The 13,627-nt window shown below is 38.6% G+C and overlaps 1 protein-coding gene across 4 annotated transcripts in view; it reads left to right on the plus strand.

Annotated features, from left to right (window-relative positions):
* The window catches only part of LOC124140119 (prickle planar cell polarity protein 3-like), a 159,571-nt gene extending 146,684 nt beyond the window's left edge, over positions 1-12,887 (plus strand). For all 4 annotated transcript variants that reach the window (XM_048401611.1, XM_046507506.2, XM_046507507.2 and 1 more), the window contains 3 exons: positions 7,945-8,196; positions 8,542-8,745; positions 9,223-12,887. In XM_048401611.1, the coding sequence (XP_048257568.1) occupies positions 7,945-8,196; positions 8,542-8,745; positions 9,223-10,692 (1,926 nt within the window). In that variant the 3' untranslated portion in view covers positions 10,693-12,887. The remainder of the gene's footprint in view (positions 1-7,944; positions 8,197-8,541; positions 8,746-9,222) is intronic.
* The last annotated feature ends 740 nt before the right edge of the window (positions 12,888-13,627 follow it).

Consider the following 13,627-nt stretch of genomic DNA (forward strand, 5'->3'; position numbering starts at 1 on the left):
ACTCTTCATTCATGTTTGGAGAATGCCCTCTAAGAAAATGCAGGTTTTATTTCTGTTGTAGCACTATGAATTGGGTTATTCATCTTGTTAGCAATTTTTATGACTGATATCAAATAAAGACAATTTCAAAGTTCTAATTGTAGCATGTTTCTCGACTAAAACAATACGCCGCTTTCACTGCAAAAGGTAGATTACACAATGAAACAGTTCATACAATATTCCAGTCTACCAATGTTTCAGTCCAAATACACCTCAACAAACAAAAAGCTGTAGAGTGTTATCTGAGCTCCATCATGATGTTTTGAATATCACTGTACGTGATATCATGATGTTGCTATGTCCCTGTATGTGATATTGATGATATTTATGCAGGTGCAAGAGACGGCACGCCTCTGCTGCAGTTCTTACTAACAATTACTGATGATCTTCAAGCAATCTGTGGCAACAGTAGGGTGCACTCATACACATACCACATTTAATAAATCGGAGATCACAGATATAGGAGGCGGCATTCCACATTTAACAAATGTGCGATCGAATTTAGGTCTTGTGTGCATATGGTTGAGGGTTGTCATGAATGATGAATGCCTCTTCTCTCAAGCATCATAGCATAGCATATGTACAAACATGAAGGTACTGGCAGCCAAATATCATCACATCCGAATATGTGGAGCTCCATGGGAGAAACTGGTTTCTTCTATGTCTTTTTGGCAGGAGGCTGAGTTGGATGTGTGAAGCAGAATGTTATTATAAAAAATGTTCCTGGCTCTAGTATTGTTTATATTTTGATGATTTCAAATGACCTGGCTTTTGGCTGTTGTCATTAGCTTAACATTAAGCACTGTCATTAGTGTAGTATGAAGCAGTCATTCTGTGTCATAAGGTGTTGTCATTCCGTGTCGTTAGATGTTGTTATTAGATGTTGTCATACCCATGAAGCACTGGGTTAGAATTGGTCTTCAGCAACCTATGCTTCCTGTAAAAGGCAACTAATGGGTCAGGTCGTTAGGCTTGCAGACTTGGTTAATGCATATCATCGTATCCCAATTGTGTGTAGATCAATGATGTCGGTCACTGGATTGTCTGGTCCAGACTCGATAATTTACCGGTCTCCGTCATATACAGTAAACTACGGTTATAACGAACACGCTTATAACGAACTGACGGATATAACGAACTTACTTTTTGGTCCCGACTATTTGCTGTAGTTATGCTGTATATATGCTTATAACGAACAACGGTTATAACGAACTTACATTAGTAGTCCCTTTGAGTTCGTTATAACCGTACTTTACTGTAGCTGGAATATTGGTGAATGCGGCGTTACATGCGCACAAACATACAACAAACACATACTGTTATCATGACCCTGGATGCTACATCACTTCATAGCATCCTGTCATTATGTTTCTTCCTCCATCCACTATATCATGGCACCATGTTCTTCTGAACAAACTAACCACACTAGTATGGCTGGAATAACAAGTTGAGCATGTCCTGATTAGTGGATTCCTGTGCCTTCGTAAAATATCTCAACAATTGTTTGTTAGAGGGTTCAGAAGGAATAAGGTTTATTTCTAATCCAGATCCAAAATGTCAAAATGATCTTTTTGCCAGATGCTTGATTGCATAACTGTGTGAGGCATTCATAACCACCCACACAGCACACTGCAGGCCCAGTAACTGGCAATGCTAGTGACCAGACTGACTGGTTCATTTCTTATCATAACAGGTGTGAAAGACGAAGCATAAGACCTGTCATTTTTACACAGGTTATTTTCCCAACTTGCCCAAATTACGTCCTGAACCTCATGAAAATTGATTCAGTAACAAGATTTGCAATTTAGGTGTTGCCTCTGTCTGTCCGTTTGTGGTTGTTTTTGTAGACCATGAGATTAGAAAGATACCCAAACACTCCGACTGACAAGATGGAATGATATATTCGGTGTACATTCTTCACCTGCTATTTTGGGCAGCCATCACCTCTGCCACAAAACGTACATCTGTTTAGCGAGTGCTGTTTCAGAGGACCAGAGCAGGAAACCGTTGGAGGGTTATTATTTGTGAAAACTGTAAAGTTGACTGTGATGAACTTGCCAGTACACTGTGAAGGGCTCCACCTGGCAACAGATCCTGCTGAGACTGGGTAAATTGATTGGATTCTCGGGAACGGTTTATTAAAGGTTATCCAAACATGGACCTAGGGGGAAGGTGTAAAGATGGGGTGTCCATTATATGGTTACTGTAGCCCCACCTGGATCCAGGTCAGCCTTACCTATGAGATAATATGTGTATTTACTTAGCATAATGTGAGACCGTCGAACAGAGTTAAGCTATTTTTTTAGCTACTCATTAGTTATTAGGGTTGAGGATTTATAAAACCAGAGTTGGGAGCCAAAAAGGTGGTTTAAAGGGGAGAGGTTCTTGTTTCTGCAGCTGTGGTGGTTGATTATTGCACTGTCTGTACGTCTTGCTGCTAGACTAGATGAGGATGTTTTGTTATTTGTGAAGAGAATTGCTAATGCTTTAAAGGATAAACAAGGCTGAATTGTCTGCAAACCTCAAAAAAGGTTGTTAGTTTTCATAAGAGTTTTTGCCTTACTGATCAACTATTTGGATTGATTGGAATTCATCTGGAGAACTTCACTTTCCATATTTGTACAAGTATTGATTGGTGTAAAAAACATTTATCATTTCCTGTCAATTTAGAGTAGTGTTTGTCTTGAGTAATTGTTGATTTAAGGTGTTTTTATAGTATAGTGTGTTATCAAATGACCACTGAGCTTTGACCGTTGTAAAATTCCTTGTGAAGCTTCCTCTCAATTTCCCAAATGATTCATTAGGTCGGCCATATCAATTGGCTATTGATGATCAACAGGGTTAGAGGTCAAATTCAAATCTTCTTGAAGAGTGTGGAGCTTGTCACCTCTCAGCTTAGATCAGCGGGCTGGTGACTCCGTCATACATTTCCGTGTCTTTCCAGACACTCTCCGAAGCATCTAAACATTCTGATGATAACTTAGTCATGAAATGCATTAATCTTTTGTAAATGAAGAGCTGTGTGTTTTGACACATTCCGCAAGTCTTTATTCTGGACTCATTATCCATGATCAACTTGTAATGGGTTGGAATGCAGCGTTATCTTGTGGCAAGTCATCAAACCAGTCTACTGGGATCCCATCGTTGATGGGTCTTTTATCGCTGTTCCTATTCATGAGAAAGATGGACACTTTTATGTGAAGGAACACCAAACTCGGGGGTCATCAGAGGTCACAGGTCAGACAAGCCGGCCTCATCTCGGTCCAGAATTCCTGTCAAAATGGGATCATAATATTGTTCTTGGGTTGCTAGTATGCATAACAGCCCAGCTTGTATTCAGACATTGAAAGCAGAACGATGAAACTTTTAATTGGTATAATTTGAAGATTATCCCACATTATGCATCAAAGCTAATCATGTGGGCTTCCTCATACAGGCCTTTGTTGTTGGGCAGTTTCAAAGTATGGAGTTTTAAAATGCATTGGCATGTCAGAACTGTTCTTCCTAAAGTAGTTTAAACACAACCCATTTGAAACAAAAGAAACAGCCGCAGCATCATAGCTTAAAAGGCTGGTCGGACAGCTTGAATCACCAATCTTCAAAGAATGGGTTAAGATTTATTTTTTATCAGGATAATTTATTATAGGCTTGTCAGCAAGAGTGCTTCATTTTGATGAAGTTAATTAAAAGTTAGGCGGCTCTCAGGGCTCATGAAATTTGGCAAAGGAAGATCGCAAATTTAGGCACTTAAACCGACAATTTTTAACATTGAGTTGATACAGGGATGCCTTAGTCATTCTAAAATGGTATGTTAATTTGATGTAAGTGGCAGATATGAAGTAAAACGAATCTTTACTGCATCAAGAAATATCACCGTTACCGCTATTGTATCATTTAAACCCATAAATGTCTTTTTAATGGAACGAATAAAATTTGAAATTTGACATTGGGGAAAAGGGCAACTGTTGGCTGGTCACAATATAACAATGTCTGAATAGATTAAGCTTCCAACACTCAACCATCAGGACAATTTCTTCTCATTTCGGATTTATTCTCACCTATTCCTGTATTTTTTTCTCCAGAAATAAGTACTAATATTGTTCTTATTGATTCTAAGACAAAACTTGACAGGAGGCTCCAGTCTCAGACTGTGTAGAGCGATCCCTTCTCAGACAGATGAGTTGCTAATAGACTCTGTATGTGCTTGAGTGCTCAACAACCGTTGTTTTGGAGATATTGCCTGGGATCAAACTTCCAAAGGTCTCTAAGCCTATTTTTAGCAATTGCTTATCAGAAATATTTTGTTTGCAGGTTGGGGGTATTTTGTAAGATTGTAGCTATAATTAGAATATATTCCACACTTTGCGATTACCAATTAGGCTGAGGTGTTTTGTTGGTACATAATATAAAATGGTTGTTGCTTAACACAGTATTTTTTCTTACTGATTAAGGAAACAAATGAGTAGCTCGCAGGTCAAAGTGTTGGCTTGCCAGAGAAAGACTGGGTTTGACTCTTAAGCTCATTTATGTAGCTGGCATAGGTTTTGATTTGCACATGCTCTTGACCTTGAGTTTGCCTGGACCGATCATGTGTTATAGCAGTGTGCCAGAAAACCTTACTCACACAATGTGTTGATGTAATGCTATGATAAATCAAACAGGTTTCAATGATGTAGTATTAGAAAACAAGAATCAAAAACAAAAGTAAACCTCAGCTTTTTCTCATAGCTAACACCAAGTGAGAGTGACATGGAGTAACTGCTTCACACAGGCGGAAACCAACAGAGGGAGACATTTACATGGGGGGCACGTGCCTGGCAGCTGCAGGGGGTAAGGGGGTGGGGGAGGAGGCTAGGGGGTGGGGATCGCTAACTGCCAGATTGCATTGAAACCAGATTCAAGCCTGCAATCTGACAAATCGCCTCCATTTGTGTCGGCAGCATTGAGATTTGTACCAGGTGAAGCCTGGGCTAGCACTTGCATGGAGCTATGAGAGATGGTGAAGGTTATATTTATTGTTGCCTGATCAAGTTTGATCACGGGCTAATAGTTGCGGTGATTTGTGGCACCATCTCATCATCATTAACACAGTCATGCCCCATAGAATCATATCCAGTAGGAACCTTAGACACACATCCTGAGCTTCAGACCTACCCAAACCTCACTCCTCTTGAACTTCAAACTAACTGTGGCATGTTTTCTCATGTTAAGCAATGTTGGTTGGTTTGTTGTTTAACCCTGCACTCAGCAATATTCCAGCTATATGACACGGTCTGTAAATAATCGAGCCTGGACCAGACAATCCAGTGATCTTGAGCATCGATCCACGCAATTGGGATCGATGACATGCATCAACCAAGTCAGTGAGCCTGACCATCCGATCCTGTTAGTCGCCTCTTACGACAAACAAAGTCGCCTTTTACGGCAAGCATGGGTTGCTGAAGACCTATTCTACCCCGGTTCTTCACGGGTCGTTAAGCAATGTAATATATACTGATGACCCTACACAGGATCCACAACATGGCACAACATGGCATGACATAAATCAAAACTGAATTATCTTCTTTACATGGATTAGGTTTCCCAGTATATTTTGAAACTGGCTATAAGCCTTGTGGGCTTTTTATTAAGCAACTGCAAAAATGAAGCAACTGGTCTTGCAGTGTTACTGTAACTTGGCTAATTTCTTGTCCTGGGCGTGTGCCAGAACTTCTTCTATTATCTTGTAGTCAACTTACATGGAGTTTAAAGGATGTTCAGGTGATAGGTCGAAGCCATTTCCTTGTGAAAACTGAGGAGCATTCCTGACATATTCTCCATGTTAAGAGAAACATGGATAAAAGGAACAAGAACATTAAATAATTAGGTAAACAACGGCTCGCCTACCTGGTGCGACAAAGTCGCTCTGAAGCCTGTAAACGAAATCTACACTTTTGTTTATTGAGACCAGTCAATGGTTTGGTGAAGAAACAAAGTTTGTTTCGTTTTTTGTTGCAAACCTTTCAAAAACAATATGGATGCCACCTGGAGCAGCCGGCTCCTTGAAGTGTTGGATGATAAAACTTTATTGGGTTTGAAAATTAATTATTATATCCTGGACTTATAATCTCACTATTTTATGTAGTAGAAATTTATGTATTTGTACTATGACATAACTTGCTTGGCTGATTTCCCATACATGGGTCATATAGTAGCTCACCAATTCTATTTTGTATGCTTCACAAAAGAGAAAAGGCCTAGTCAAGTGCATATGTATTTGTAATCAATAATTGAATAGTGAAAAGTATATTATTTTAGCCCTAGGATATCATGATTTAACAGCTTGGGCAGAATGACACTTTTCTATCATGCATGAAGATGTATTAAATGGAAAATATATACATTGCTGGTGAACTTCATGGGATTTGACTGGTAGATCGGTTTGTACCTATTTAGTCTTCAGCCACAGTGTTAAAATCAACTTTGTATTATACGGAATATCTCATTTCTCCAAGGTTGAATGCTCTGTTAAATATAATTTGAAATGTGATCTCAAGTATGAAATTAGATCAAATAATTGAATGTGGTGTGGCATAAAGAGAGAAATATCAAATTATTATAACATTATTACACACAGGGGACAAAGCTATATATTATTGACAAATTCTTCCACAGTTTGATTGCAAGTGAATTTACATTTAATTCAAGTATAAAACTTTTACACTGCCGAATTCATTACTCTTTTTAAACAGTTCAATGTTTTTTATTCAAAATGTGAGAAGAATTATTTTGTGATGTTGTGAGTCATTAATATAATAATAAGATAACAAGATATATTAATTCCTGTTTAACTGTTTAAGATACAATGAATGTCTACTAACTGTATCTAAGCGGGATCTGAAATTCCAGCGCATCAGCTCTAGTTTTTGAAGGGTCTGTATAATTGAAGCAGGCATGAGTGGTAGGACTTCACCAGAGCCCATCTCAATTTAATGCTCATTATAAAGGTATTTTGTGCTTGCAGTTTTGTGGTAGGAATTACACACAGTGATTAAGCTTTGATTAGGCAGGGGTATCTAAGACAGCTGGCTCTGGTTGTTGGTGGAGCCTGCAACTCCAGGCTGTATGTAATTATGATAATGTTGTGTTTGTTAGAGGACCAGTTACACAATTATGGATTTACAAACATGCTGTGTCTTAGCTGGCATAATTCTGCCTGTGAACAGATGTTTGAGGGTTACAAAAAGATTGATAGGTTTACCTGTCTTGTGAATATAGATATTTGGGAAATAATGTTTTGGCTGATAAGATATTGTTTGGGGAAATTCCCTGAAAGTAGAATCACCAAAGGTGACTTTGATTTTTGTTATTTATGTGTGTCATTTTCACAGTTTGAAAAGATAATGTTCACAATGTAGATTTTGCAAGAAGTATCAATTGGCGGTGTCGTTGAAAGAGAAAGTGATTGAAGCTCTCCTAAAATAGTATTTACCTTTGCAGTGTATTGATAGCCACAGTTGTGTACCTCGTGCTGCATGGGTATTTGAAAGTATCATGTACCTTGATTGACGTTCGTGTTGTGCAATAGAGATTTACTGCAATGATTTCTTGATGCAGAAATGTGCATTCAGTACGTACAAATGTATAGAATAGACCTAGAATAAAATGGATTTTGCATCGAGAGATGCACAAGATATTCATTGTACCTGAATATTGACAAGAAATATATGAAATTATCAAATCTTCCTGTACAGTACACTACACCATTTCACTACTTCACAGGACCCTCGTATTTATTGTATCGACCCTTGGGGGACATCTAGTTTTGAAGGTCAAACTAAAACGCTGGATGTACAAGGATTAATATATGATTCCCAACCAAACAGTAATGGTCATGATAACAATCATCCTTCCTCTATTTGGCAGATTCACCAGTACTTCAATGGGATCCCAGATGGGAAGGTGCCTTACCTCAACAGTGCCGGGGAGAAGTACCGTGTGCGGCAACTACTGCAACAACTGCCGCCTCATGACAACGAGGTGCGCTACTGCAATGTGTTGACGGAGGAGGAGAAGCATGAGCTACGGATGTTCTCTGCTCAGCGCAAACGGGAGGCACTCGGGCGGGGTACCGTCAGGCCCCTCCCTCTCACCATGCAAGGAACTGCATGTACTCAGGTTAGGAGACTCTTTATGGCTATAATCAGGATTGTTATGGCTGGTGATAATAATTATAAAAACATAAGAAATTTGGACCGAGTACTAAACCTATCCCTAATTAATGTAAATTGATTGCCAGTTAAATTAATTTTGGTCTAGGAAACACATTTATTCCAGTAAATAAATCATCAGTATATTTCAAATCACCTCAGATTAGATTTTGTTCAAAAGTTTAAAAATTGAAATAGGAAAAAAATTGATGAAAATTTGGATAAATCATATTGTAATAAGTTAAATCTCTGCCTTATGATAGTTGTTTTATTTTTGTGTGGACACTATGTAATTATGTGTTTCTCCTTGCAGTGTGAGTGCACTGTTCCTGGTGGGGACATGGCAGTGTTTGCCTCACGTGCTGGGGCCGACAAGTGCTGGCACCCAGGATGTTTCGTGTGTCACACTTGCGGTGAGCTTCTTGTCGACCTCATCTACTTCTTCGCTGAAGGTGAACTTTACTGTGGACGTCACCATGCCGAGATGCTCAAACCTAGATGTGCAGCATGTGATGAGGTACGTCCAGTTTGAAACATATGTCAAAAAGTTTTAACAGATTGATTACGTGTTAATGAGATAATAATTGCAATAAGATTGTTGTAAGTATTGAATTAACCCTACTCATAAGGATATTAGTGGTAAATGGTAACTCTAGTGATCAGATACTCGAGAATTTACTAAATAATTTGGTTGTGAAGATTAATTATTGCTTGTGTGAGATTATGAAATCTGGTTTGCTTATATTGAGAGTGAGAGGCTTATATTTAAGGTAGGTTGGTCAAATGTCACAATGTCACGCTGAAGTATGTGACATCTTGTCAGGAAAAAAGCAGCTTAATGTAATTCATGGAAGGTCAGTAATGTGTCACCGTGGTAAGGTCATGGATCAAGGGATTAGGTCACACTGACTTCCTTATTGAACAATCCTCAGGTGATTAAAGATTTCATTCATAAATAGTCACATCATTCTCAGCTTCGTGTTATTGTTTTCAGATCATCTTCGCAGACGAGTGTACGGAGGCTGAAGGTAGAAGCTGGCACATGAAGCACTTCTGCTGTTTCGAGTGTGACACCATGTTAGGTGGTCAACGCTACATCATGCGAGAAGGGCGGCCATATTGTTGTGCATGCTTCGAGCGGATGTTTGCGGAATATTGTGACACTTGCGGTGAACACATCGGTGTTGATCAAGGACAAATGACCCATGAAGGTCAGCACTGGCATGCAACAGATCAGTGCTTCAAATGCCACACATGTCAAAAGTCTTTGCTAGGACAACCGTTTTTACCCAAACATGGTGTTATTTACTGCTCTGCTGCGTGTAGCCGAGCGGGTTCTATGCAGACTCAGACTCCACGACGACCCGAAGATTACCTTCAAGAGTTGCAGGCTGTTAGAGTAGGCTCCCCTGTCAGCCACGTGCTTCTAGAAGGAAATAAGGACATTCATGAAGTGCTGCGACAACAGTATACCATCAATGACAGCTACCCATCATCGGACAGGGATCAGGGCTACGCTACAAGCAGCAACAGCGAGGTGTATGCACCGGGTCTCTATGAGGCGCCCCAACAAAGCGTCCCCTTTACTGACCCCGAGGCTGTGTATCATCTGAACCTCGATGGCCTCATTGATGGTCTTCCTTGCCAGGAAGCCAAGAAACGTAACAGACTGTCACAATTCTCAATGCCCGACTTAACAAAAGAACCGGACACCCCTGGATCAGACAAGAGTAACCTCAGCTCAAGGAGTAGGAGTCGGTCAGGGTCCGAGAAGAATGTGAGCGTTCACTACGCTTCTATCAATCCTCAGCGAGAGAGGATACCCCCTTGTCCCCCTGAAACCCCACCCACCATCGGTTGTGAGCGTCTAGAGAGTGATAATGGTTACGCCGTTCCCCACGGTCACCAACAACACCATCATCACAACCATCATCACCACCACCATCACCATCATGGCCAGCAGCAACCACCGTCACACCGGTCTTTCCCCGAGCTCCCCAACATCCGACAGATTGGGCGTCGTGGAGCTGCGGCAATACCTCTTCCTGATGAACACAAGATGAACCCCATTTCTCGCCCACCAACAGGAGCTCGGCCTCACAGCAGCGGCGCCAACAACTCAGGCTATCCCCGCAGCCGCAGCTTCGAGGGACGCCCGGGAAATTCCTACTATTCTGAACCACGTGGAGCAACTGGGGGATTCAATGGCCGCCCTCCTTCAATGGAAAGTTCAGTATTGGACAGATTTGATCGGTTCCCATATGAGGATGATCGGTGTAGCACATGCTCTAGTTCTAGTGACTCAGATGATTATTATTACTATTATGATTCTCCACGGAGACAAGGACCGGGACCACGTATATCTTATGTGGATGACATGGGTATTGGACCCCAAGGTCGTGCAAGGACTATGAACACTAGGGGCCGCCACAAGAACAAGAACAAGCAGTGTGTTATAAGCTAGGTGTGAACAATCTTGACTGTATATTGATAAACTTAAGCATTATTTATCTTCCAGTATGCTAGTGCTGCCATATTGGGTCTTGTGTTGTGACATCAGTGAGTTGTTTCGGAACATGTACAGCAGGGTAGTGGATAGGAGTGGTGGGAGGTACAGACTATTTTCCTAAAATCTCGATCAGGCAGAGGAAATAGCAACAGAATACATGTGTGATAAATCTTTATAAATTTCTGCATGTTGAATCGGGAATGCATGAAAATCTTCTCGAATCAAAACTTGTCTTCATAAGTTTTTCACAATATTCCATGTGCTAATTCCTATATTTGTATTATTGGAGATCCAACAACTGAAAGATTAATATATTTGCCCATGTTGTAAATATATTATCTTAAGTCGTTATTGTGCTGAAATTGTGATTTTGAATTTCATCCAAATACTTAATCTAAATCTGCCAATGTTTTTCATAACTGCATGTTAGTCACAATAAATGCTGCAGGGAATTGAAGGGTGTAATAAATGGGAAGAAAAATATAGTCATAACTGATTATGTTTACAATTTTTTATATAAAAGTTACATTTTTGAATTCCTTGCAGATCAGTTATGACATTGTGATTTTGTCTTCCTTTTCAGAATACAAAATATGAATTGAAAATGTATAATTTTTACAATGTGTTGAGAAGAGCTAGTTTTGAATCTCTTAATCCCCCATACATACTTGAACCTGTTTTGGTAACAGAGCTTCCATATTATATCTCCATTTACTGAAGAAGTCACTTGTTGATGTGCAATACAGGGTTATCTCCCTTCGTCTTCTGCTGCCTATGAATGCCAACTATCTTGTATGTATGTATATAAGTGAAGTAGTGTTGGTTTTCATGATATTTTGTCAAACAACAGCATTTGATATTGAGATATTGTTTATTATGTCAATATATAATGTGACCATTCTGTTATTGAAAAGCAATTTTGTATTAGAAAACCCCTTTTAATAAACCTGTACTTCATAGGGATGTACTGACATGATAAAATACATTTGTTTATTTCACCTTCAAAACACTATTTGAAATATTTTAAGCAAAATCTGAAACATTTCCAGCAGATTATGTTATATTAAGAGCATTTGAAATATTTTAAATAGGTGGGTAGGCCATTACCCCTGTGTCTTCAAAAGTTTTTAAATTGTTTTTGGGAAGTGTTATTGTTGAAGGTTCTCATTGTGAAGGGATCCTGTTTAAATGAAATTCTTATAAATAGACAGATATTTTCGACTGTGATAGTTGCCTTGATGAATTATATATTTTTAGCTTGCTGGTGTTTTTTGTGTCAGTTACCAAATATTTCTTTTTTAAGTATATTTCAACCTTGTAAACAGTAGAAATCTCTGTCATACCCCAAAATTTCCAAGTACTGAAAATGTAAAATAGACTTTTTTAACCTGGATTATGAAGCAACTGAGAAACTTTATTATTATGAGCGGACATTGTTTCATTTACCAAAACCATTTAACATTTAGTTAGGGTAAAATAAAAGCTTTAGAAATAATGCTTGAATTATTTGAGTTAATTTCATAATCCAGTAAAACAATGTTTGATAATGCATGGTTGGCATGATGCATGTTTTACTGTAGACAGAAAAAAAGGTATTTTATAAGCATGATGTATATCATGGATGATTTTTTCCTCATACCAGTTCTTCCAAATTGCAAAGCAAGACTGTCATGTATCTTGTATACTGATGTAATTTTAAAGAGAATTAATTACAATATCACTATCAAATTGTTATGGTATATTTTCATGTAATGTATAAGGTCTGTATAGAAAATCTTCTCTCTCTCGTTTTGGGGTATTCAAGGCTATTGTTCAATAATAATTATTATGATTATGATTACCCTCTCAGTATATATAGTATACTTCATCGGACAACAACAGTTAAGTTACCTGCACTTGTTTTCTAAAATCTGTTCAAGAATGGTTCAAGGTTGAAACTGAAACGAGAATCATAAGATTTTTGTGTTTATATTTTTTAGGATGAGAATACAGATGTATCTTTGAAATGACTTACAGTTCTTCCAGACCTTGTTTGTAGCTGAAATGTAAGAGATCACCAAAGTATCTTGCATGTTGAATGATACCCATATGTTGTAGTTGATGTTATCAACATGAATTATTATGAAATAAAGTTACCTGATTTTCACAAATTATTTTGTTTTTGTTGAGTTTTATATTGGGTTTTCAGTCATCTTGCCAATAAGTTCTGCTTATTTCTTAATTATTTCAGTCAGCTATCTTTGTTTCAGATATTGTCCATTTGGAGGTTAACGTTTGATCTAAATGCACATCTATACATATTTCATCACTTTCTTTCTTACATGTCCAGTATTCTTGTGTGACTATATACTCCACTTTGAAATTATTCTGAGACTGTTGTAGATTTATATTAAGGAGATGTGATACTTTTACAATGAAGAGTGCATTCCATTCATTTTGGATAAACAGAATCGTCAGCCCCTTGGATTTCATTGACGTCAAGAGGCCCATTTGGGGTATATATGTTGTGTATGATGACAGGCGACGGAAGTGCCAGTTGTCTTGTCCTCTAGCTGTTGTGGACTATGGTTGATTGATGGGAATCTGACAATCATCCTGCTTAAGAAATCAATTACATCTATTCTTTAATGTATTTTCATATTTGATCACAAGACTTTGACCCGAAATTGAAGGAAACCCCATATCGTCAATATGGTTGTGAAGTGAGTTCTTTTTGCCTACCGGTATTTATGAATACTTATTAGTATTATTGTCATTTTTGCACACATATATCTGGGAAAGGGAGTTCTGAGCAGAAAGATGCACTGATAGCAAAGTTGATCTTCAGCATTATATAGCGCTGTCAATATCTAGTGGACCAAAATTACAGGTCAACTTTTCCAAAAATGAA

Source organism: Haliotis rufescens, unplaced genomic scaffold, assembly GCF_023055435.1.
Source record: "Haliotis rufescens isolate VD_foot unplaced genomic scaffold, xgHalRufe1.0.p SCAF_23, whole genome shotgun sequence".
In the NCBI taxonomy this organism is placed as follows: domain Eukaryota; kingdom Metazoa; phylum Mollusca; class Gastropoda; order Lepetellida; family Haliotidae; genus Haliotis; species Haliotis rufescens.